The sequence below is a fragment of the Pelobates fuscus genome, chromosome 3, assembly GCF_036172605.1.
Source record: "Pelobates fuscus isolate aPelFus1 chromosome 3, aPelFus1.pri, whole genome shotgun sequence".
NCBI classification, from domain to species: domain Eukaryota; kingdom Metazoa; phylum Chordata; class Amphibia; order Anura; family Pelobatidae; genus Pelobates; species Pelobates fuscus.
In genome coordinates this window covers 106241813-106267867 of record NC_086319.1, presented here as the reverse complement: position 1 = coordinate 106267867, position 26055 = coordinate 106241813, and the positions used below count along the sequence as shown (strand labels likewise).

The following is a 26055-nucleotide window of genomic DNA, read 5'->3' as shown; positions in this document are numbered from 1 at the left end:
GTCCCATAAAAAATGGATACAATAATTGATGCAATTTCGTAAAAAAAAAAAAAAAATTGTGATACATAAAAATAAGGATAAGGTGATCTGCCCACACAAGTTATTTACCTTATAACATATCACTTGGAAATAACAAAACATTATAATTTCCTTTAGGAAATAAGCATTAAAAAAAACACATCACAGAGTAATCTGTAGAAAAAGTGGGTGTTATTACATTGAAAATCGGAACACTCACAATTTTCAGAGCCTATTAAACGTTGGCTCTGGACTTATGTAGCAAGTTATCTCCTCTTAGAGATTCAGGTTGGATTCCTTAATAGTGGAATTTCGAGATCTAAGGTGAGTATAGGTAAACACACTATTTATTAACACATATAGTATGAAATAATAAAAACAGTAGCACCATTAAAATAAAACAAAGAGTGTTTAAATCAATAAGCAGTTATTCTCAACATAATTGCCTACATGACTTCATTTTTGTCATGTTCCAAACTGGAAGTACCTCTAACCTGAGTATTTATATGAAAGCATGCCCTATGGAAGCATGATACAGTATTATGTTCAAAAGATTCTTAATTAAGTTGTCACAATTTTTTTTCATTCACAGGAAATCAATGGATTTCAATAGAGCAGCTTTTGTGACTAAAGGGGTGACAAACTTTCCAGGTTAATTTCATCTTTGGTCCGTTGATTATTTATTGTTTGTAAACCGATACTGCCTACCTCTAAAGGAAGCAGAGGCAAAGGTGCTGTACAAGTTACCAGATATATTCCATTACTTTTTTCACGAGTATTTATTAAATATTTATAAGGTCATGGCGATACTGCTGCTATGTGAGATGATCCTAAGCCTTTTCTGAATTATTTATTTCTTGAAGGGACAAATGAAGTCAGACAACAGGTGTAGTGCGCGTATACACATACCTGGGATTATACATAAAAAACAAAATTGGTGCGAAGTGAACAGAACCCTCTCTTCTATGGAGGAACTTCAGAGAAAGTTAGACCAAAGATATGAAGAAAGACCAAGGAAGGTTAGATTTAAAATATCTTCTGCGTACAGTGGTCGGGTTCTGAAACAGGTCTTTGAAGATGGCCATGAGCTGGAGTTACCTGAGGAGGAATATCCACATAGTTTTCTACATGACACTTTTGAGGCATCAGAACATTACTACAGCGAAGGAGAAGTCCATCCTCGGTTCTATCCCACCACTCGTCTTACGGCACAGAGGATCAGTGTTTTCAGAGATGGCACGTCTTACAGATTAGCTAGTGACCCATTATTCTCAGAATGCCATGGGTTTGACAAAAAAGTAAGTAAAATTCATTCTAAATGCAACCAATGATGTATTATTTGTAAAAAAAAAAAAAAAACAAATAAGGTAATTACTAAAGCAAATATTTTTTAGACTACACAAATATAAATTCAAACAGATTTAACTATAAAATGTTTTGTTGTATTACTGGAGAAATTATTGATTGAAAAATATTCCCTGCCTGTATCCTGTATCCTGTGCTAATTTTAGCATCATCAAATGAGGAGCTGAAAGATGAGTAGGTTCACACTGGCTGGTAAAATGCAACATCTGAACAGAAATTCTTAAATATTTGGAAAAGTAACAATAGATCTTTTACTGAGTGATTCTGCTTTAAAATATTTGGTTAATAATAGAAAATAAATTACCCATATGCCAGACTGAGATAAAGACGAAGGGAAGATCACAAGTGAGTGGGACAAGGTAAGGAAAGGGACAATGTTTACAAGGAACAGAGAGAGACGACAAGTCTGTGCATGCCTACCAGTGGAAGCCTGGGGTAACAAATATAGTCCCAGTGATGACCTGGAGTTTATTATAGCACAGAACACTCTTAGACAGGAGATCCAAAAGGGGAAGGCCGGGCAACTATAATCTCCAGGTATTGTTATAGATGGTTTATGAAATGCATAATGGTAAAATTATGTAATAGGATATTTAGAGAAGCCTATGGTGACCTATTGCAATAAGCTCCACAACATAAATAAAGATGAGTAACAAAAGGAAGTAAAACATGGGCACATTCTGAGATAATCACATACTGCAGAAAACTCCAGAAGATGCAAGTTGTGACTGATCAGGAAGTGAATTAGATGTCTGAAGTGCTTCTCTCAGGCAGTGGTGTATTCTGGTTTTGTGCTGCCCTAGGCAGGACAAAATCAGGCGCCCCCCTCCCACCCCCCCACGCCACCCCACCCAACCCTTCCCCCTGCCCCGCATTCTAAATACACACACACACACATTCACTGACAGATACACACACACTAACAGACACACTCACACTCAGTAACAGACACACTAACAGACACACACTCACTCACTAGCAGACACACACACTCACAGGCAAACACACACAGTCAGACACACAGTCAGACACACACACAGACTAACAGACACTCTCACAGACACAGACACTCTCACAGACACTCTCACAGTCACAGACACTCTCACAGTCACAGACACTCTCACAGACACACACACAGAGACACTCTCAGTCACAGTCACTCTCACAGACACAGACACTCTCACAGACACTCACTCTCACAGACTCACTCTCACACTCAGACTCACTCTCACAGACTCACTCTCACACTCACAGACTCACTCTCACACTCACTCTCAGACTCACAGACTCACTCTCACACTCACAGACTCACTCTCACACTCACAGACTCACTCTCACACTCACAGACTCACTCTCACACTCTCACACTCACTCTCAGACTCACAGACTCACTCTCACACTCACAGACTCACTCTCACACTCACAGACTCACTCTCACACTCACTCTCACCCACATTAAAAAAATTTTTTAATTTATTTAAACACCCCCCCCAGCCTCCTTACCTTTGGGAATGCTGGGGGGGGGGGGTGTCTCTGCAGAGGTGTGTTTCCCTGGTGGTCCAGTGGCTGCTGGGCGGCGCGGCCGGCGAGGGAGCACTTCCTCTGAGCTGTCTGCTCAGCTCCCTCGCGCGCCGCCCGCAGAGTGAGGCTGGGAGCCGGAATATGACGTCATATTCCGGCTCCGCCTTCCAGCCTCACTCTGCGGGCGGCGCGCGAGGGAGCTGAGCAGACAGCTCAGAGGAAGTGCTCCCTCGCCGGCCGCGCCGCCCAGCCCAGCAGCCACTGGACCACCAGGGAAACACACCTCTGGAAGTGCTCCCTCGCCGCCCGACCGCCCAGCATGTCAGTTAGCCGCGAGGCTAACAAGGCATTTGCCCTGGGCATTTGGGGGCGGCGTTTTTTGCCGCCCCCTGGAAAATGCCGCCCAAGGCAAATGCCTTGTTTGCCTCGCGGCTAATACGCCCCTGCTCTCAGGCCACTGCTAGTTAAGTCCATGCCTCGCTGAAGAGCAATCTACTGGGAACTACTAGTACATTTGACTGTTTGGCTTGTACAAATATTGTCCATAATCAATATATCAATATTAAGGGGAACAATTTGGACAAACCAATATTGAAGCACTGATATGCTAATTTTCCTGCCATTTGGTTTGCAGATCAAGTGAGAGAAAGTACCCAATAGTGGGAAAAAAGAGGAGGACCAATAAAAAAATAAATAATAAAAAATATATATATATATATATATATACATATAAACCCAACATTTCAACATTTAGTGTATGTCCTCTAACCAGCAATCATTTTTTTTCCCAATCAATCATCCCTCTTTTTGGTGTTATGGGTGAAACTCAGAATCCCGAAGAAAATGAACATGCTCGTCAATCGCACTTGTCACTGTCATTTTCTCAATTATATGTCCATATGCTGCTTCAGAGGCAAGAAATTCTCAAGAACTGCAATTCAGCCAAAAGCGAGTGAACAAATCTAACTATTAGACATAATTCATATTGTTATACATTTTATTTTGACATCCCTAGTGGCTGTATGTGATAGTACTGAGTTTGTAGAGAACAAAATATAGGTTTGTGATATTAAAGCAGAATTTCCCAAAAAGTAATAGTTCCTTGTTCCTTCTCCCCAGTAAACTCTATTTCAAAAGTTTATTTGGGTGTATAAAGAAGTGTAGGTAGACAGCTGGACAAAAGTGGTAATTTTAATCCCTCAGGGTTCGATGTTGGGACCTCTTCTATTTAACATATTTATAAATGATCTTGAAATAGGCATTGGAAGACATATTTTAGTGTTTGCAGATGACACAAAACGTTGTAAAGTAATAAAATGTGAGCAGGATATTTAGAATGATTTAGATAGATTGGGGCACTGGGCACTAAAATGGCAGATTCAATTTAATGTAGAGAAATGCAAAGTTATGCACTTCAGGATCAAGAATGCACAAGCAACTTACACCCTAAATGGTAGTGAATTAGGGATAACAAGACACGAGAAGGATTTGGGATTGTTATAGACAACAAATTAGGCAGCAATATGCAATGTCAATCTGCCGTTGCTAAGGCCAGTAAGGTTTTGTCACGTATAAATAGGGGCATAAATTCTCAGGACGAAAATATCATTTTGCCTCTTTATAAATCGCTGTTAAGACCACACCTTTAATATGCTGTGCAATTTTGGGCACCTGTTTTAAAAAAGGATATCACAGCACTAGAAAAAGTTCAGAGATGAGCTACAAAACTGATAAAAGGAATGGAGCATTTTAGTTACGAAGAAATGTTAAAAATGTAAATCTCTTTAGTTTCGAAAAAACAGCACCTCAGAGGGGATATGATCACATTATACAAATATATTCGGTACAAACCATTATCTGGAAATCTATTCATAAACACGGCTATAAGTAGGACACGAGGTCCAGCATTTAGGCTGGAAGAAAGGAGATTTAATATAAGGCAAAGAAAAGGTTTTTGTACAGCAAGAGCAATAAGGCAATGGAATTCTCTGACTGAAGAGATGGTTTTATCAGAGTCCATAGAGATGTTTAAACAGCAATTAGATAAATACTTCCAAAAACATAACATACAGGGATATAATTTCTAATTAGTGGGGTAATAGCTGCTTGATCCAAAGAGATATCTGACTGCCATTTTGGGGTCAAAAAATATTTTTTTCCTAGTCTGTTGCAAAATTGGAAGCGATTTAGACTGGGATTTTTGCCTTCTTTTGGATCAACAGCAAAAACATATGTGAGGAAGGCTGAACTTGGACGCAAGTCTCTTTTCAGCTATGGAACTATGGAACTATATGAAACACAAAGGAATGGGGTAGGGAAACCACTCACTTAAAGTATGTGGAACCAACACACACTCATATTTACCCAGGGTTATGCCCCTGAATATCTCATGTAACCTTCTATGAGGCTTTAGTGCTGGTTAGCCCAACACTATAGCCTCTTCCTCTTCTTCATAAACTATGTAACTATGTAGGTAAGTAAAAAAACTTACCTCTGAAGGACCTCCACATTCTGGATAGCCTTATCACCTCAGGTGTGCTCAGCTTGGTCATCTATGCAGAATTTCTGTACCAGTGCATGTGTGATCAGAGATTTCTCTAGCATGCAGTGATGTAAACACGCATACGGACATCACTATCTCATATGCTGTAATTGGTGTACATGTAACTATCAATAAAAAAAAATATTTATAAAGAATTTTAAAGAAATTTACACACTAATATTTCATTTTTACTTACCTATTTGGTTGTGCTAAATTCTAAAGTGAAATTTCCTCTTTAACCCCTTAAGGACCAAACTTCTGGAATAAAAGGGAATCATGACATGTCACACATGTCATGTGTCCTTAAGGGGTTAAAGGAACACTTCAAGCATCAGAACCAGTGGCGTACACATAACCCATGGGGCATCGGTGCGAAACTGATCCATAGCCCCCTCCCCCCCTTGACAGACACAAACACGACACATACATACAAAGACACATACAGACAGACACACATACACACACACACATACAAATACATACATAAAACAGACAGGCACACACACACATACAGACAGGCACAGACAGACAGACACACACCCGACAAACATACATACAAAGACACATACAAACAGACAGGCACACATACATACAGACAAGACACACATACATACAAACGGACAGACAGGCACACATACATACAGACACACACACACACACATAAACATACACACAGAGACACACAAACATACAAAGACACATACATACATACATACATAAAAACAGACAGGCACACACATACAGACACACACACACACACACACACACAAGACACACATACATACATAAAACAGACAGGCACACACACATACAGACACAGACAGACAGACACACACACGACAAACATACATACAAAGACACATACAAACAGACAGGCACACATACATACATACAAGACACAGATAGATACATACATACATACATACATACATACAGACGGACACACACACACAAGACACACAAACATACAAAGACACATACATAAAAACAGACAGGCATACACATACAGACACACACACACACACAACAAACATACTTATATGGGTCCTTCTGTATGTCACTCTAGAGCAGGCTTCCCCAAACTCCGGCTCTCCAGATGTTTCAGAACTATAACTCCCATGATTCTCAGCCTATTTCATTCATATAATCATGGGAGTTGTAGTTCAGCAACATCTGGAGGGCCTTGGAAAAGCCTGCTCTAGAGCAAAGCAGTACCGATATCACCCAGTAATTGGGTAATGCTCTCACCCAATGATTGTGATCCTCCATGGGTCCCGCTTTGCTTTAAAGTGACATCCAAATTACTCTACTGGAGAAGACTGGATGAGGCACAGGTGCTCAAGAAAGTTGTTAAAATGTGCTAAAGGCTGTAGTAGTTATTGTGCTTGGAGTGTCCCTTTAACTCAATTCATTCATTGGTGAATAACCTTGTTGTGATGTTTTGTACAAATCAGACAATAATTCCCGTATAACGAAGTACTCACTTTATTAATACATACATAGCAGGATCTCCATATTGCAGCCTTGTTACACAGGTACACAGCCCAACAGTCCATACATCACACTTGTTAATTTCCAATTTTAGGCTAAAACAATTGATTAAAACAAAAATAATCCATGTCAGGTGTGTATTCGGTATTGCTATTTTGGTCTAAGTTTTGAAATTAGATTTGAATTCCTAAAATGTAATACATTAGTGAATAACTCTAACATTATTTGAGCACTGGGAGGGTTTGCAGTGGTGTAAACAAAATTTTTTTGCTACCGACTGATAAATAAATGCACAGTACAGTTTGTATATTTTTTTCTGTATAAACAATTTTTAAAATATATTCATATGTGTTATTGTGTTTTATAGACATCTAACGTGATCGATTTTGGCAAGATAATAATTTACACTAATAATTTAAAGATTATCCGAACTCCAGTAAGCAGAATAGGAGATATCTCTGAAAATCAAAGATGCTATCAGAAAGAAGAAAAGCAAACGATCAAAAGAAATATATTGTTGACACCAGAGGAGAGATATGAAAATCCTCAAACTCCTAGGGAAGATATAAAGGTAAGTCATATAAATGTTTTAATACACTCCTCACTACATTAATGATAATGCAGACTTGTAGTGTTCACATTAAACTAGTTTTATGCTTTGAGTTATACAAAACAAATAATTCAGACTTTTTAATTACGATAATAAGTGTGATTGCGTCCAACACACTAAAATCTGTTCTTCTATTAAACAATACCAATTAAGCAACATTTACAGCACATTTTGTTTTTTTAAACAATGTTGTATATTATTAAGGATAACATTTTGATACTTAGAAAGAAAGAAAAATAATTTTAATGTTAAGCTATAATACTACTTTGTTCCCAATGTGACATTTCAAATTTTACAACGTACATAATTTAATTTCTAGGAGAATAAGGGATGGTAGATTTCTAGCACTTGTAGAGAGATAAAGATAAAGAAGGCAGATCAGACAACCCATACTGGAGTCTCTCTTTTCCGGTCAGAGACTTGTCTGGTCTCCGGCCTGCCTCTCCTACGGCAGGTACCCTTTGCAGCACAAGCACTATGTTCCCCACACTGCTCCATGATCCGCTCAGGGTGTCAGAAGCCTGGGGGATCCATGGTGGGAAATGCAGGAGCATTGTGGGAACAACTGGTTGGAGGCAAACATGGACATAGTGCCCTGCCCACAAAGGGGGTGTGGGCACCTTTACTCACTAGAAGGGCCTTCTACCTATATAGGCCCAGAGACCTCTCCTCGTGGGAGGCTTCCTATTTCCTCTCCCCTATTTAAAGTCGAACCACCCTGGGTTATTTGCTCAGCAGTCTTGTGAACTCCCTAGGAATTACAAGCCTACTCTGCCTTGGCTAACCTTTGCCTACCTGCCCAAACCTGTCTTGGTTGAACCTGGCCTGGTTTACCCTTGCCTGCATGAACCTGCCTTATTTAACCCTTGCCTGCCTGAACCAGCTGTGGTTAACTCTGGCCTGCCTGAACCTATTTTGGTTAATGCTTGTCTGCCTGACCCTGTGTGAATTACTAAGCCCATTCACCCCAAACCACACATTTCCAATTACTTTGCATCGTTTATAGTTACAGTGAGCACTATAACTAATTTCTGCTTTTATTCACATGCTACCACAGTGAAGACCCTATCCACCAGTATATACAAGAGTTGGGATTATACCACTTCACACTATTTACTGGGAGCTATCAAAAGGCACCATTAAATGTGAGTGAGTGAAATTATATATATATATATATATATATATATATATCAATCAAAAAAGAATTACCGGCACTCTTGGAATAAATTCATCCAGTTTATTTGTAGGTAGAATAAGTCAACGTTTCAGCTTCCGGTCGGAGCTTTCATCAGGACACACAAGGCATAAAATATTGCAAAAAACAAACATATATAGGACATCTCTTCCAATAAGCACTCACCATATCAGCTGTAGCTCATCACTCCTCCTGCACGGCGTGTACCCGGCATCATAGCGCATGTGTCTCAGCAATCCAGACTTCCGCATCATGTGATGGAGGGGGGGCCATGTCTCAGCCTCGGAAGCGTCACAGTTTCTAAGCAACCGCCGATGCGATCGGCTATGGTTGCTAATGTGTAACCTGCTACCGGTGGGAGAAACGCTCCTTTCATAAACGAGGCCACCCACGCCATAATGTAGTGATCGGTTGCTATGGCAACCGGTAACGACCGTGCAAACAGGGGTAGATGAGGATTAACAATAAACAAAGTAACATAATACAATATGCTACATTCTTAGGGGATCTAGTAAATTAATAACATATAAATAAGTGAAAACATAAAAATTAAAATAACAAATAAATGAGTGAAAACATGGAAATTCAAATAACAATCATATAGTGAAATGATCACATAATTTATCAAATGTGCCACTCCAATGTGGTCATTTGTGAATCTAATGTGTTACAATTTAGTGTTATGGATTTTTATATCCTAAATATCAATATATTACAGTATCTAAAAAGATAATCCATAGTGCACAAAAATCTAAAGATATACAAACCTGATGGAGATTATATGGTGTGTGTCCATATCATTAATAAGTGTAATGAGTTACTACCCATGTGATTATGTGTTACTAGTTAAGGAAGGGCTATTTAATTCTTAATGAAACCCCTCATCTAGAGCAATCTAAATATTCAAAAGGTAATGTAAGTACCAGTACCCCTATCTGTCCTGATATTTATGTCTGTAGCTGTTGATGAGTGTTTAAGTGCCATAATTTACAATATTGTTAAATGCCTAAACTAAGTTAATAACATTGTTGTTTCAAAGAAACTTAAAAATAGTTTCTCCAGGGGATCATCACCAGGGGAAATCTTCCCTAGTGAGGTCCCTATGGAAAAATGTCATAAGCTCCAATTGAATTAGGTGGATATTGCAGTGCAAGAATAATTAAATGATTATAGAAACAAGGTAAAAGAACATTTTTCGTTTAGGCCTTTCGCAGACAAAGTGTCCAATTCCATTATCCAATAAGTCTCTCTTTGTAAGAGAAGTTTTTCTCGATTTCCCCCTCTGACAGACGGAGGAACATGGTCAAATGCCACACACCGCAGAGTAGAAAGTGGGTGTTGCTTTTCCAAGAAATGTCTGGCCACAGGTTTGTCCGATCTGCCATCACGATAGGCAAGGCGGATACTTGACCTGTGGCCTCTGATTCTCTCGCACAGAGCTGTCTCTGTCTTTCCTATATAACTCAGTCCACAAGTACATGTGAGTTTATATATGACAAATTCTGTGCGACAGTGTATCCTATGGGCAATCTTATAAAGTTTCCCCGTATGTGGGTGAGAGAATGTCTTCGATGGAATTATATGCCCTCAGGTTACACACCCTAGGCATCTGATGCATCCATTGTTTGTCTTCCCTATTTGCGAGGGATTATAGCAATGGAGTCATGCCTTAACTATGGTATCCTCTTACTTCCTGGTTCCACGGAGCCTAGCCACACCCCTTTATGACACGGTCTGCCTATTTAATCTGACTGCACCAGCTGATCTAAGCTGGATTATTGAACTACGTTCCTTACTCACAACCCGGCTACAACTTCGTTGTGAAAGCCTCTGCTACCAGACCGGACTGAAAGACTCTGCAAAGTTCCCTTCACCTCTCCTCATCCACGACTAAAGATTAAACACTCTTCATACGCCTCTGAGGAGATCTCGGGAACCAGTGTTCTATATGCCGGAAGCTAAGTAAAACCAATGTGATAAGAGTTGCATCTAAAAGCTGTTATTACCTGTCTCCAAAAGTCCTTCGGTAAAAACAATCCCGTTACAGCTAACTTCAACTCATACTTCATATCAGTTATCTGCATCTGTCTTGCTTCAGTTAAAGTATGGAACAGCTATTGTAATTACTTATCACCTAAACCGTTAACTCTACTAAGAGACTCCTTATTGATTCAGTGTCTGCAATTTACTATCGTTTACTCCTTAAAGCTACAGTGCCTGTAATTGTGGACTTCAGTTATCGTTTACTACTTAAAGCTACAGTGCCTGTAACTGTGGACTTCAGTTATCATTTACTACTTAAAGCTACAGTGCCTGTAATTGTGGACTTCAGTTATCGTTTACTACTTAAAGCTACAGTACCTGTAAATTGGAATTAAAGTCTTTACCTTTTACTTTCTTTAATAAATATTCAAACTATACGAAATCTGCAGTTGTGTTCCTTCATAACAAATGTTTAGACGTGACAAATGGATGGGATCTGTTTTAACTAATAAATCCCTTAAATTCCTGTTTCTCTTGTAGCAGAACATGGGTTTAGATGTTAATTCTTTTGGAAGCGTCGGGTCTTGTTGTAACATGTTCCAGTTTCGGCTGATGGACTCCGTTATTTCCTTACTTGCGGAGTGTAATTTCATGGGAAATACTATTCTTTTTAATGATTCCTTTGGAGAGGTTCTTCCCTTATTATAATATTGCTCTTTAGCTTGACACAGAGCGTTTTCCAATATAGGGCGCCTATAACCCCTCTTTACAAACTTAGAGTACATCATTCTTAATTGTTCCTCCCGTTGTTCTTCTTGAGAGTTGTTCCTATATACTCTCAAGAATTGAGAGAGTGCTAATGATTTTTTCAAATGTGGCGGGTGGAAACTGTCTGAGTGCAAAATGGTGTTCCGGTCCGTAGGTTTAGTGTACAACTTGTACTCAAGTTTGTGATTGATGATAGATAATTCTATGTCAAGGAATTGGACATTTTTAGAATCAATATGTGAGGTCACTTTAGTTGGTGTGGGTAAGTTATTGACATATTCAATCAGTATGTCCGCTTCTTCACGTGTTCCATTCCAGAGTACTAAGATGTCATCGATAAATCGATAATATCATACTATTTGGTTCTGGTATCGTGTCAGTATGACAAAATCGTACATGAACGTGTTGGCATACATGGGGGCCATCGCTGCCCCCATAGATGTGCCAGAAACTTGTAGGAACCATTTAGTCTCGAACCTAAAATAGTTGTTTCATAGTGCCAATGAAAGCAATTCCATAGTGTACTCAATGGGAGGTCCACAATAGTGTGTAGAGGTAGACAGTAATATATATATAGAATGTGACGGCAGATAAGAATCATTCGGCCCATCTAGTCTGCCCAATTTTCTAAATACTTTCATTAGTCCCTGGCCTTATCTTATAGTTAGGATAGCCTTATGCCTATCCCACCCATACTTAAAGGAACACTATAGTCACCTAAATTACTTTAGCTAAATAAAGCAGTTTTAGTATATAGATCATTCCCCTGCAATTTCACTGCTCAATTCACTGTCATTTAGGAGTTAAATCACTTTGTTTCTGTTTATGCAGCCCTAGCCACACCTCCCCTGGCTATGACTGACAGAGCCTGCATGAAAAGAAAACTGGTTTCACTTTCAAACAGATGTAATTTACCTTAAATAATTTTATCTCAATCTCTAAATTGAACTTTAATCACATACAGGAGGCTCTTGCAGGGTCTAGCAATCTATTAACATAACAGGGGATAAGAAAATCTTAATTAAACAGAACTTGCAATAAAGAAAGCCTAAATAGGGCTCTCTTTACAGGAAGTGTTTATGGAAGGCTGTGCAAGTCACATGCAGGGAGGTGTGACTAGGGTTCATAAACAAAGGGATTTAACTCCTAAATGGCAGAGGATTGAGCAGTGAGGCTGCAGGGGCATGTTTTATACACCAAAACTGCTTCATTAAGCTAAAGTTGTTCAGGTGATTATAGTGTCCCTTTCACCCCTTAAGGACCAAACTTCTGAAATAAAAGGGAATCATGACATGTCACACATGTCATGTATCCTTAAGGGGTTAAACTCCTTTACTGTGTTAACCTCTACCACTTCAGCTGGAAGGCTATTCCATGCATCCACTACCCTCTCAGTAAATTAATACTTCCTGATATTTTTAAACCTTTGTCCCTCTAATTTAAGACTATGTCCTCTTGTTGTGGTAGTTTTTCTTCTTTAAAATATAGTCTTCTCCTTTACTGTGTTGATTCCCTTTATGTATTTAAATGTTTCTATCATATTCCCCCTGTCTCGTCTTTCCTCCAAGCTATACATGTTAGCTATACATCCAGAAACACTACATATCCTTAGGCCCAAGCGAACAGATGTAGAGCTAACTAATATCTGTATACCCTGTAAATGTATTTCTTTCTGTTTCTCCAATATCATAGATACTACATATATATTCTTACTATTGTGCCATTCTCTCATTTCATATTTGTCTCCATTTGAGGATTTCTTCCAAGAAGCTACGGCGTCCTTTATGTGCAAACATAATTTAATTGTAGAACATATCAGTTGTTATACTTTATTTATTCATCTGTGAGTTGCGTCCTTGTTTAGAGAGCAAGGGCTCAAAGGATGAACACAACATTCTAATTAAAGGCATAATCCAGTTGTGATGACAAGCCAAATTACCCAGATTATTTAGCAGTGAGATTAGAGAGAGGTGATTATTTATGGCAGTATCTGGTGACCTTGGCATCACAAGTGTCTGATAACTACATACCCATGATCCTCACTTGGCCTAAGCACATTGGAAAACAGGTACGCAACACAAGCAAGTGACTTTTAATTATCCTTCAGGTGATAAATTCATGGAGATGGGGTGGTTCTAAACATTAAGGGGAGATTTAGCATTCTGTTCTAAAAAATGATCTAAAGTATTAAAAAAGAGGCAATTACCGTGGAAACTAGTAGAAGTAGCATGTACATTTCATTGGTGATGCCTTATCTTTTAAACGTATGCTCCACCTTTTAGAAAATAACTTTTCCAATATACTTTGGTGGGCTAACTAACACACTAATGCACAGCAGACACACAAAGACACACATAATAACAGAGTTATTAAATAAAAGGGACACTATAGACACCAAAACTACTTTACCTTAATTAAGTGGTTTTGGTGTATAGATCATGCCCCTGCAATATCACTGCTCAATTATCTGCCATTTAATAGTTTAAGGGAAACTGTAGGCACTGTATCTGCTTGTAACGGATCGCCTGGCACCCCGACTGGGTACCTCCGTTAAAGGATGCTCCTAGCGCTTCCTGAGGACTCCAAGCACTCTGGCAGACACCACAATCACCGAACCGATGCAGCATATGAATCTTCTCAAGCCTAGGAATGCTGTAGACCATTGAATAGGAAACCATACGAATAGGCTTACACTCCTAGCAGTCAACTGGAACAGCATGCAATAAATCCTTCCCCAATAATGAGACAACACTTCACTTTGAGGGTAAAACAGGAACTCTGGACTGGCACATCCAGCCTGGCTTTTATTTCCATCTTACACATTTAAGCCTGCCCACAGGGGAGGTGTAAAATATCCAATAGCATAGATGTTACCTCCCACACATCTCCTCCCCTTAGATTAACACTTAACACAATTATACATACAGTTAAAACATACTTTCTACCCAACTTTCATAACTCTAAAACCATACATCACATTCACATAAAAATAAATATCCACAATCAATCCATTCAGGGGAACAACATATTAAAAAATGGCATGAATCAGACCAGGGGTTCAAAAGTTAGTAAAGTATCTTTTAAAACCCCTGTCAGCATGACTTTCCAGCTCAGACCGGTTACCTCCCACAATGCCTCACAATCCCTCCCCTCTGGCCTGGAGATAATTGGGGAAGGAATCTAATTATCTCCAAGGACTGAGGCAAAACTCCATTACCCACATGGCAGACAAAAAGACAGTAAAAGACATAAAATTACATACTGATACATTTAACACATAAAACACACATTTCTACATATCCCCAGTTTAACCAAACACATAAATACCTACATAATATTTAAGACAGTATTACTGTGATATGTTACAAAGTCTTAAAGGGACATTATTCCCAAACGTCCCAATATGTCCACGGATGATTCTAAAAGGGCCAGCAGCAGCAATATAAACTAAAACATGCCCAAATATAGTTCAAACGTACCAATTTTCCAGGGGCCATAGTCAGCAGGTAGGAGGCAGGCAGCCAGGCCCCTCCAATGCCCCGTGGCGAGGCGGTTTCCGCCACACTGCTTTATCTCATTAAATGTGTAATAGTGTCTGGAGTCACTAGTGCAACTATTTAATTCAGTATTAAACATTTTCTCATGTTGTTATGTTTTAATGCTAAATGACAGCCCCAAGCAGTCCATTCCCTCTGCGTTGTTGTGCTAATGAGAAAGTATTAGCCTGAGAAGTAATGGGAAGTTGCGATTGGCTGCAAGTGTCAGCTGACTGTGTTCAGCCTATCAGAGCTCCAACTGATGGTATGAAGGGTATGACTACGAGGAAGTGTGTAATCTCTGACTTAGCCACACTTCCAGAATGGGATGGACAATGGTTGGCCAGGGACCCTTGTTTAGTGTTAAACTACTCTAAAATGGTTTAACACTGAATGGAGAGACAGTGCCAGGAGCATCCTGTGTATGATTAAAGTTCAATTTACAGAGCAGGAGATAAAAACTTTTAAAGTAAGTAAAATCTGAATGAAAGTGAAACCATTTTTTTAAAATGCAGGCTGTGTCAGTCACACTCAGGAGAGGTGCGTCTAGAGCTACATAAACAGAAACAATATTGAATTAATTCCTAAATTGCAGCGAATTGAGCAGTGAAACTTCAGAGTCGTGATATGTATATATATTGGAATGCATGGCCTGAAGTTGTGGGAGGGGCTATAGACCTACTTAAGGGACTACCCCCTTTCCTTACTTACCTTCGTTGGTCTAGACGAACAGCAGTGATACTCGTCGGCTTCTTCCCTTCCGGCTTCCTGTTGCGTTACGTCACTTCCGGTGAGACACGGCGCCTTTTCGACGTCACTCCGTGAGTACCCGGCGCATGCCAGCACCTACACACCGGCTCCCCAGCCCGACCGGCTCCCCAACTCGACGTTGCGGTGAGCCAGGGGGAACTTACTCGCTGGCAATACATATGTTGAGGGGGAAGGGAGGCTGGCTTGTCGGGGTAAACTCATGACACGGGCGGGAACAGGCCTCAGAGACTCCTTTATCGTAAGGAGTCCCTGTTCCCGCCAGCATTACACAGTTAAACGTGGGAAGGTGGGCTGATTGTCTGGGTAGATCTGGTCTGCTGTTTCTCACGGGTTAAAGGGGGAGGGAGGGCGTTGTGCTGGTCTGGTGCTGGCTGACTCCTAGTTCAGCCACAGGGACCACCAATGTGGGGTCACAAGCAAATAATACAACATATCCAGTTTGTCTCAGTTACAATGCCTGTAATTCGGTTAAATGCTGTATTGTTCTGTATATAAATTACTGCAAGTAGAACTCGTGTTAAATACATATATATATATATTACTACATGCTTTACAGGTATAGCAGTTATAATAGTATATGCATTACTCACTGATAGTTAGATAATATCATACTATATCTGCATTGCTATTTGTAAACTTTAAAGTTTTAAGATAATTAATCCCCGTTAATGTTAAAAGAAACATGGCTGGGAGCATTGTGTCTGTATGGGGGTCGGTACTCTTTGCAGTCACCCCCTAAGCGCTGATTACTTTCAGTTATACAGTCTTATGTGTATGTCTTACAAGAGTACCTTATCTAAAATTCTCATACCTCCAGGAACCCCGAATACCCCTGGACGGGTCATCTAGTCTAGGCCCCCCTACTTAAGATACCTCTGATTTCACTCATACAGAAGCCAGGGCTCACTTATCCTGCAGGTATGAAGTTTCACGTTATTGTCAACACAGCCTTTTAGATATTTTCCCTGCCCCATAGTCCTAGCTGTCCGCAAGGCCAACTCCCATCCTCCACTTCGAGGTACTATACGCCCCTCGGGCCAAATCATAGTTAGTCGCCTCGCAAATTATATAGAGAGGGTGACACCAGTCACCGCCAAATACCCCCTGTCTACTCATGGAGAGGCCAACGTCCCATCACCGTTGTAGGATACCTTGCCCCTCGTGCCAACTCATAGATAGAGCCTCTCTAGCCACTTGGCACTAGCAGGGTCTCACCTGCCACAAATCCTAGAATAATCTTTCGCCATCTGGCACTAGCTAGCAACCTGTTACTTCCCACCCCTGGTTACCAACAATGTCTATTATAGATTTTCAGTATGTCCCAACTCCCAGACGATGGTGAGGATATGTCAATCCCTAGCACCCCTGCTAGGTCAGTTACCCCGACTCGCAAGGTGACATGGGAAGTCCCTCGTCTATCAGATCATGGACTATCCCCTGCATTACTACAGAATTACGCAAACGCAGTATCCCTTTCCCGGCTACTGCCAGGAAAGCAGAACTGTTCAAATTGCTAAGAACCGATACCCTTAATACAGACGCAGGGGAAGGCACAAGCGGCTCTCAAGATCCGACTCTCCACGCTATGGTTGCCTCCCTAATCTCTTCTATGGGGAAGGTCAACGACAGGCTGGAGAGACTAGAAGCCCATAGCTTCCCAGTACAGCCTCCTGGCCCTCTCACCGAAGTAATCCCGGTCATACCCACAGCAATAGCGGGTAATTCCATATCCACCAAGGCAGCCTGCCCACATGGTTCCGGCTAATCTTAAAAAGGACATCATGGAAGGCAAGGATGTTAACTTAGTCTCACTGCTCATTGCCTCCCAGGATGTCGTGGAAAACCGTTCTTATGACTACGGGGACATCTCGGTGGTTTTAAAAGCCAGAGACCCCAGACTCAGTAAGAAACTGGCCATTCCCGATTTTGTTCTGGCCTTCGGTATCTTTAGGGATATTCTATGCACGGTTCATCCCCATAGGAGGGAACTGGATCTATATATGCATAAGCTGGTGGACCTAGGTAATAAGTATGGTGGCTATAATTTTTATGATTACCACAAGTCCTTTTCATCAAAAGTGTCGGCCACGTTGTCCCAGTACGGCATCCAGATGGATTGGAGCCAACTGGACAATGAACTGTTCCTCAGACATTTCGCGGGGCTTAGGACACCAGCTTGTGCCTTATGTACGTCACCCGCTCATGCAGCTAATCTTTTCCCCCTCTGTCCGGACAGCGCTCCCGGTTCATCCTCACAGCATCCCCCAAGGGCTGAGAAACAGACCAGAGACAAACTGGGTCGTCCAGTAGTGTACCTAGGCAAATCTCAGATTTGCAACAACTTCAATGAGGGCTCCTGCGGTTACAGCGCCTGCCGCTTATTACACGTATGCTCGCATTGTTTCAGGGCACATGCAAAATCCATGTGCCCAAATAAAATGTACCAGAAACCTTATTTGTCTCCGGTGAACGTTCCTATACTTGCACGTATGCTGTCCACTCACCCCTCCAAACACCTTGTGGAATTTTTATGCACAGGTCTCACCCAGGGTTTTCACAAGGGGCTCATTTACATGCCAACAGGGGTATTAGAGTGTCACAATTTCCAGTCTGCCACTATTCACCCTACTTCAGTCACTACCTTGTTACAACTTGAAGTGGATCAGGGGTTTGTCATTGGGCCTTTTTGTAACCCCCCTTTTCCAGCTGGAGAACTAACCCTATCGGGCTGGTTTCCAGTAAAAAATTGGGAGAAACTAAGACTCATCATTGACCTATCCGCACCCCACTCTTCAGCCATTCCCAGCCTAAACTCATTGATTCCATCTGAGGAATTTTTCCTTCAATACTCCACTATTGATGACGCTATTGCGGCTATCAGATCGGCAGGATTGGGGGCTTGGCTTAGCAAGACGGATATTTGAATGCTTTTAAATTGTTACCTATACACCCCTCTTTGTGGCACCTGCATGGTGTTAAGTGGCAAGGCGCCTACTACTTTTTTACAAAGCTCACCTTTGGGGCCAAGAGTAGTCCGAGGATTTTTGACAAGTTCGCAGAAGCTTTGTGTTGGCTCCTCCTTAATACCTGCAGGTGTCCAAATGTGATACATTACTTAGACGATTTTCTGTTCATCAAATCTAATCCCAACCCCCCACTTAGTCTAGACAAAGCAGTCAAGCTATTCACCTCCCTTGGTATCCCTGTGTCACCCACTAAAACCAAAGGACCGGACACGATCATAAACTTTCTTGGTATTTTGCTGGATTCATCAACAATGATGGCCAGCCTCCCTAGAGTCAAGATCAATCACATCCTACACGATATTAGTCACTACATGCACAGGGGGTCTTGCAATCGTAAAGAATTACAATCACTAAATTTCGCCAGGAGCATAATCCCCCAGGGCAGGGCTTTCATTTCTAGGCTCCTCGCCCTGTTCCCCACCTTCTCTAATGACTATGTCCGCATATCTTTGGACTGTCCTGCGACAGCTGACCTCCAGATGTGGTACAAATTCCTCTCGGACTGGAATGGGAGGAGCATGTTCCTCCCGCAGATTGATTCAGTCACCTGTTGTTTGGACAGACGTGGCATCATCCAAACCAAATATCAGTTTTTACATTTGGATTTCTCTCTCCCATTTCTTTCCTCAGTCTAGACTGCTAGACTTACATCATTGTTTCTCTCCAACAGTTTTAATCACTTCCCATTTCTCATTTTTCCTCTCTGATTTTTTCCTTTTATCTCCCATTCTTGTTTTTCTTACATAAAATTCAGCTAACAAACTGATGAAAGTGCATCAGTTGCACCGACACACGCATTGGCTGTTATGTTACTTTACTTTATTTTGTGTGTGTTTTTCACAATGGGCACTGAACACTTATACCTACTTTATCATTTGTCTTAGGCAGGCTTAGAAGATTAGGTTGAGCTAGTGAGAGATGGTCTTTGTGGGATTTTGGAGAGATTGATCCCAAGCTGTGAGATAATACACATAGATGGTGGTAGTAGTAGGAGATATTGTTCCCAAAGTGCTGAGGTGTGCAGTTCCCTTTAGTGATACAGAGTTCAGGTATTACTGCAATTTATTATATTAGCAACTCAATCAGGCTGCTATATATTGCTAGGATGCAAGCAGAAGACAGTGATATTCTGTTAGAGAAACTTGAATGCAAATTATGAATATGGAGTCCTTGAGCACAGTATAAGTTTGATATGGCTAGTGAGGATTGATAATGTTATCTTGTTTTCCAACATTACAAGCTATGGAGAGGCAATATGACTAATGTATTTCTCATTTAATCATTTGTAAGTTATCACTCTTATTTAGTTTGGGATAGCTGGTTTCAACCATTTTCAATAAAGTTCAATATTTTATGTGGAATAGGATAAGCACCTCTAATCATCAAGTTTTGTTAATATGCAAGTGTTGTCTCAAGCATACCTGATGCAACAAAAAAATCCTTCATTAGTTGCACAGGTGTGCTTAAGATGAAACACTTGAAATACCTGAACTGGCTAGGGTTTGTTGAGTGCCACGTTTGACTGCATCTTTGTAATATGGTTAAGTCAAAAGAATTGTTAAGAGAAGATCATCTTAAGATCATCGCTCTTCACAAACAAGGGAACAGGATACAAAAATATAGCAAAGGCACTGAATGCTCCTAGAGACCCCTATGGAAGCATAGTTTGCAAGTTCAAAGTTGAAATTACAGTGGTTACACTACCTGGACAGGGCAGAAAAAGGAAGCTATCTAAGGCTGCAAGAAGATTTCCGAGAAGGCAGGTTGTGAAAAACCCTTGAGAGGCTGCAAAAAAACGTACATGTTTTTTGACCCAAAAGCACAAGAAAAGTTGGTTCCAATATACTCAAATTCATATAAATAAGCCACATAATAATATTGATTCTTTTCTATGGAGCAATGAAACAAAACTGGAACGTTTCAGCCCAATGGATCAGCAGTATGTCTGAAGGAAGAAGAATGAAACATACGCTGAAAAGAAGACTCAGTTCTGGTACTGGAAACTTCCAGCGTGTGGAAGATAAGATGCATTCATTGAAGTATCAGGAAATCCTAGGAGAAAACGTCATGCTGTCTGTGAGGAAGCTGAAGCACGAACGTTATTGGAACTTCCAACAAGACAATATTCCCAAACCCAAACATACCTCAAATTCTATTAATGCTTGGTTGCAGAAGAAGTCTTGTAAGATTCTACAGTGGCGAACACTCGATCCTTCGTGGACCGGTGGGGGAACTTCCTGATCTGCACCAATATCAGGTACACAGGGCCATCTTTAATATTGATTGGACCATTGGCAACCATTTGCTTGGGCCCACTGGACCTTACTTGACCCCATAGAAAATCTCTGGCGGGATTGCAGCACGCAAATCCAAGAATATTACTGAACTGGAAGCCATTGCTTATGAGCAATAAGCTAAGACTTTTTAGGAATGCTGCCAAAAGCTGGTGTCTGGCTATGCATCTCATATACAGCTGGTCATAACGGTAAAAGGGTGCTTTACTGAGTACTAAAGATGCTTGCCATGATGGGGTTAAATAATTTTGGGACTGGAGAAGTCATAAGTTGGATTTTTTGTTGCATTTGGGGAAACCACTTGAAGCATTTGTTGTGTTGAGCAATTTCAATTGATTTTGTTTTATTTGTTCATTGCAAACAGCTGAAGGTCTGTACATTTTGACCTAAAAACTGAGTTTCCTTGGGGGTTGGATAATTTTGATTACAACTGTATTTCAATTACTTTAGAAGCATAGTGCCTTAAGGGGTACATGATAACATTATATAAATATGTTCAGGGTAAACACACACAGTTTTCTTGTGCCCTCGACTGTGCCAATTACAAGCAGTTATCATCAATTCAGAATTGAGAAAATGAAATGTTCTTTTAAAGTAACAAGCAGATGTCTTGGGATATCTTCTTTTTAAAACACTCGCTTTTTTATTTTTCTTTGTTTTGATTCATTAGCATCAATGTGGATGTGGAAGGTTGATTGTGATACACTTGAAGTTTTTTAATTATTTTTTATGCCTTGGACTATGGCTCTGAGTGACAATCTAACTTGATGCCCTTATTTTCTTTCAGGAAGGCGAGATCCACCAGTGCTTGCAGTGCAAAGGGTCAGGATGTGCCCCATGCTCTTTGTGTCATGGGAGCAAGTTTTCAATGCTTGCAAACAGGTTCAAAGAGTCTTACCGTGCTCTTCGGTGTCCTGCGTGTGACGAAAAAGGTCTGCAGCCATGTCAGACTTGTGCCCATTAGAGTTGAGTTCCTATCATAAAGGACCATTATGCACATACTATCTGTAATTCTAAAATTGATGTTAATAAACAGATGTCCAAGTACAAAATATGTCTAACATTTTTAGTTCAAATGAGTGTTTTCTCCAACATGAAAGTCATGGTACTTTAGTAATCAGTTCCTCTTGAGATTCAGCTTGGCATATGAACGGTTGATATGTTTTTTTCTCCTTATATTGTAATGAAGTATATATTTAGTAAATGTGGTCTACAACAGCTAGCAATGCAAAGTTTTTTGTGTAAATTCTTGTTATGGATGGAACATACACATCAGCAAGAAAATGAGGCTCCTCAGAAAAACACCATAGGTTTGTATCAATTACTAAACTGTGAATGTACCAACTACTTTGCATACATTTTAAGTTGGCAGTAAAAGTATCCAAACACTTATCCTTATAGGAGCACACATTTAAAATTTAAATAGCAAGAGGAAAACCAGTGCCAATGGACAAGTATTAATACATATACAATTGGTACCTGTGTTCCTTATCATAGATGAGTTTTCACAACCTCAATAACTAATCACAATAAAGACTAAGAGGAAGATACTTCAAGAGACACAAAAGCAAATATATGTATATTCACAATATAGGGAATAGTAAGGAAAGGGGCTTTTGAAAGGGAATTGCAATATAGCAGGGGTCCTCAAACTCCGGCCTCCCCAGATGTTGCTGAACCACAACTCCCATGATTCTTTGAATTACATAGATAGCCAGAGAATCATGGGAGTTGTAGTTCAGCAACATCTGGGGGGCCGGAGTTTGAGGACCCCTGCAATATAGTAACATATCAAGCCATGGCTAGAAGCCACAGTGAATATTTGGGTGATGCCATCATTTTCACACTCATCACAATTAGACTTGTACACAAATGTGTTTCAGCTGGCATGAAAGAATCAGTTCCTTTTAATCTATTTCTAAATTAATTAATCTATCTGGGATTAATCTGTGGAGTCTTATTTAATGAATAATTAGTGTCACACTCAGCGACAGACATACATACACACTCACTTACAAAACATACACTCTCACTGACAAACACACACTCACTAACAGACATCAAACAGACTCACTAACACAAACACACTCAGTAACAAACACACACACTAACACTCACAGTAACACTAACACACACACTAACACTCACAGTAACACTAACACTCACAGTAACACTAACACACACACTAACACTCACAGTAACACTAACACACACACACACACTAACACATTTTTTTTTCATTTAATCCCCCCAGCCTCCTTACCTTTTGGAGTGCTGAGGGGATTCCCTGGGGTCCAGTGGTGCTGCTGGGCTCCTGGGGGGCCGGTCACCCGGCGGGCAGTCAGGCTGGCCGGTGCGCGAGAGAGCACTCTCCCCTGAGTGCTTCCTCTTCAGCTCCCTCGCGCGCCGCGTACTGATACCGGCGCCGGAAGATGACGTCATCTTCTGGCTCCGGTATCAGTGCGGTGCGCGAGGGAGCTGAAGAGGAAGCTGAAGAGGAGAAGAGGCTGGCCCAGTGCGTACATACCGGGTCGCAGGGGCGGCCGGGCCCCCTGGTGGGCCGGGCCCGGTCGCAGCCGCAACCCCTGCGACCCTGGTATGTACGCCACTGGTTTATATAATGCAGTGTGTATATAATGCAGTGTGTTTGCATAGTGTGTGTATATAATGCAGTGTGTTTGTGTAGTGTTTTTAAATAATGCACACTACACAAACACACTGCATTATATACACACACTATACAAACACACACACTCTGCATTATATAAATACACTACATTCACTATACACACACTCTGCATTCATTATATACACACACAACACAAACACACACACACTTTGCATTTAGTATATACAGCATTCACTTTACACACACACTGCATTCACTTTACGCACACTACCTACACACTACACAAACACTCTGCTTTCATTATATACACACTGCATCCACTAAACACACTAGACAAATACACACTGCATCCACTACACACACTAGATAAATACACACTGCATCCACAACACACACACTACACAAACACACACTGCATCCACTACACAAACACACTACACAAACACACACTGCATCCACTACACACACTACACAAACACACACAGCTCCCCTGTCTAAACACACTGCATCCACTACACGTGGCATGTATATTTTGTGCATTTACCTTTAGAAATAGTTTTTATTTTCCAAAATGGTAAATGTACAGAATATCAGCAAATTATATTGGCTAATGGCCTGAAAGTTCACAGAATATCGGTATCGGCTCTAAAAAATCAATATCGGTCGATCCCTAATTAGGAGCTACACTTAATACATAGTGTACTTTACTGCTTCTAAAAGAAATGTGTTACCCAGACTTTTGTACTGGCTGTATAGATCAGCTTTAATGAGAAAGGCATTTAATGACCGTATTCTCGCTTTATTAAATTTTACTTATACAGTCTTATTTTACCTCTTCAGGTCAGGGATTAGGGAAACCCTTATTATAGGGACTGCCACAACAAACTAACAGGGTTATTCACCAAAGTTGAAATTGTTTGGAATTCAAAGTGAATTTTACATTTAAAGGGAAACTATAGTGCAAGGAAAACAAAGTGACGCCTTTTTGCCACCCCTCACCCTCTCTCACCCCGTGGTGCATAAGGGGTTAGAAACCCCTTCTGTCACATACCTGACTCCATTGTCGATGTCCCTCGGTGGCTGGTTCAGGCTCTGACTCTGCTCCTTCCCTGCCTGCGTCAGCCGATGGGGGAGACCTAATGCGCATGCATGGCAATGGCCACGCTCGCATTAGGACTTCCCCTACAGGAATGCAATATACAATGCTTTACTATAGTGTTTTGGGCGATGCTGGATATACTCATGCACAGGGTCAATGAGCTGAAGTTGTCTGGGTGCCTATAGTGTCCCAAAATAGCCAAACTGAAAACAGAATTGCCTGGAAGAATGTTTCTAATTCGGCTATGATGGCCTAATTTTGATAATCACGTTGCAGTACTTACTGCAGTAAATAACCTTGTAACCATAGTGATAGGTCCACATTTTGCATTATGTTTTAAATACAAATAGCCAACAGTATCTTCAGTCTCTGACGTAATCCATGCACACCATTGTCAATGAATGCATGTGAAGCATCTGTTCTAGAGCGGGTTGCACGGACACAATTTGGTACCTAAGTATTGTTATCCTGAGGTCTTTCTCGGACATTGCGTTTCTTTGGGAAATGTGCTTGCACATGAAAAAGCAATTTAGAGTGTTTTGCAAAGCGTCTATTAAACCAACCAGCATTTGTACAGAGCTTGCAAGCCTTACTGTTCTGCATGAATATGTCTTCACGTGTGTCTCTCAGGGTTATTCACTAATGTGTGAATTGTCCGGAATTCAAAATGAATTTTACATTTAGGCCAAAATAGCCAGGCTGCATATATTGCTGACTTAAATAATATTTCTGGTTCGACTATTTTGATTAAAAAATTGTTCTGGTGACTACAGTGTTCCTGTAAATACCCTATATTGCACAAGTGGGACAGTATATATGTCTATGTCTGCCTGAGTCTCTATCTTTGCTTTATACTGCACTACATGCAGGCATCTAATGTACAAAATATAAATCACTAGTGATTATGTATGCAGAGACATTCTGGGGCAAAAGTGGAGCATCTGTCAATAAAGGCCAATTAGTTTGTACATAGTCCTGGAGAGGTATCTGCAATAAACACATGCCTTTTATAGGCTACAGTTTTGCCCACATCTCAGCATCGATAACTAACTGCTTGTCAGCTAACCTACAGCAAGCAGGAAATTACAGGCTGAGTAATAAAGATCCACATAAAACCAGAAACTGTGCGAAACCTCAGATAAAGACGTGCTCTCCAGACTCCTGTCTGTGACTAATAAAGTTATTCAAGAGGAGGGCTTCAAAAACA

At 40.6% G+C, this 26055-nt stretch overlaps 1 protein-coding gene across 1 annotated transcript; it reads left to right on the top strand.

Moving 5' to 3' along the window:
• Nucleotides 1-983: 983 nt before the first annotated feature.
• GRXCR2 (glutaredoxin and cysteine rich domain containing 2) lies at nucleotides 984-22110 on the top strand. The gene is made up of 3 exons (XM_063445244.1): nucleotides 984-1316; nucleotides 7305-7508; nucleotides 21908-22110. Exons 1-3 carry the CDS (start codon nucleotides 984-986, stop codon nucleotides 22082-22084), a joined length of 714 nt encoding a protein of 237 aa, XP_063301314.1. The 3' UTR covers nucleotides 22085-22110.
• The last annotated feature ends 3945 nt before the right edge of the window (nucleotides 22111-26055 follow it).

Excerpts from the sequence above, each read along its gene's own strand:
- GRXCR2 (XM_063445244.1), top strand. The coding sequence starts at position 984 with ATGGAGGAACTTCAGAGAAAGTTAGACCAAAGATATGAAGAAAGACCA. Across the intron at positions 1,317-7,304 it reads GCCATGGGTTTGACAAAAAA|ACATCTAACGTGATCGATTT; the intron begins GTAAGTAAAATT and ends TGTGTTTTATAG. Across the intron at positions 7,509-21,907 it reads CTCCTAGGGAAGATATAAAG|GAAGGCGAGATCCACCAGTG; the intron begins GTAAGTCATATA and ends ATTTTCTTTCAG.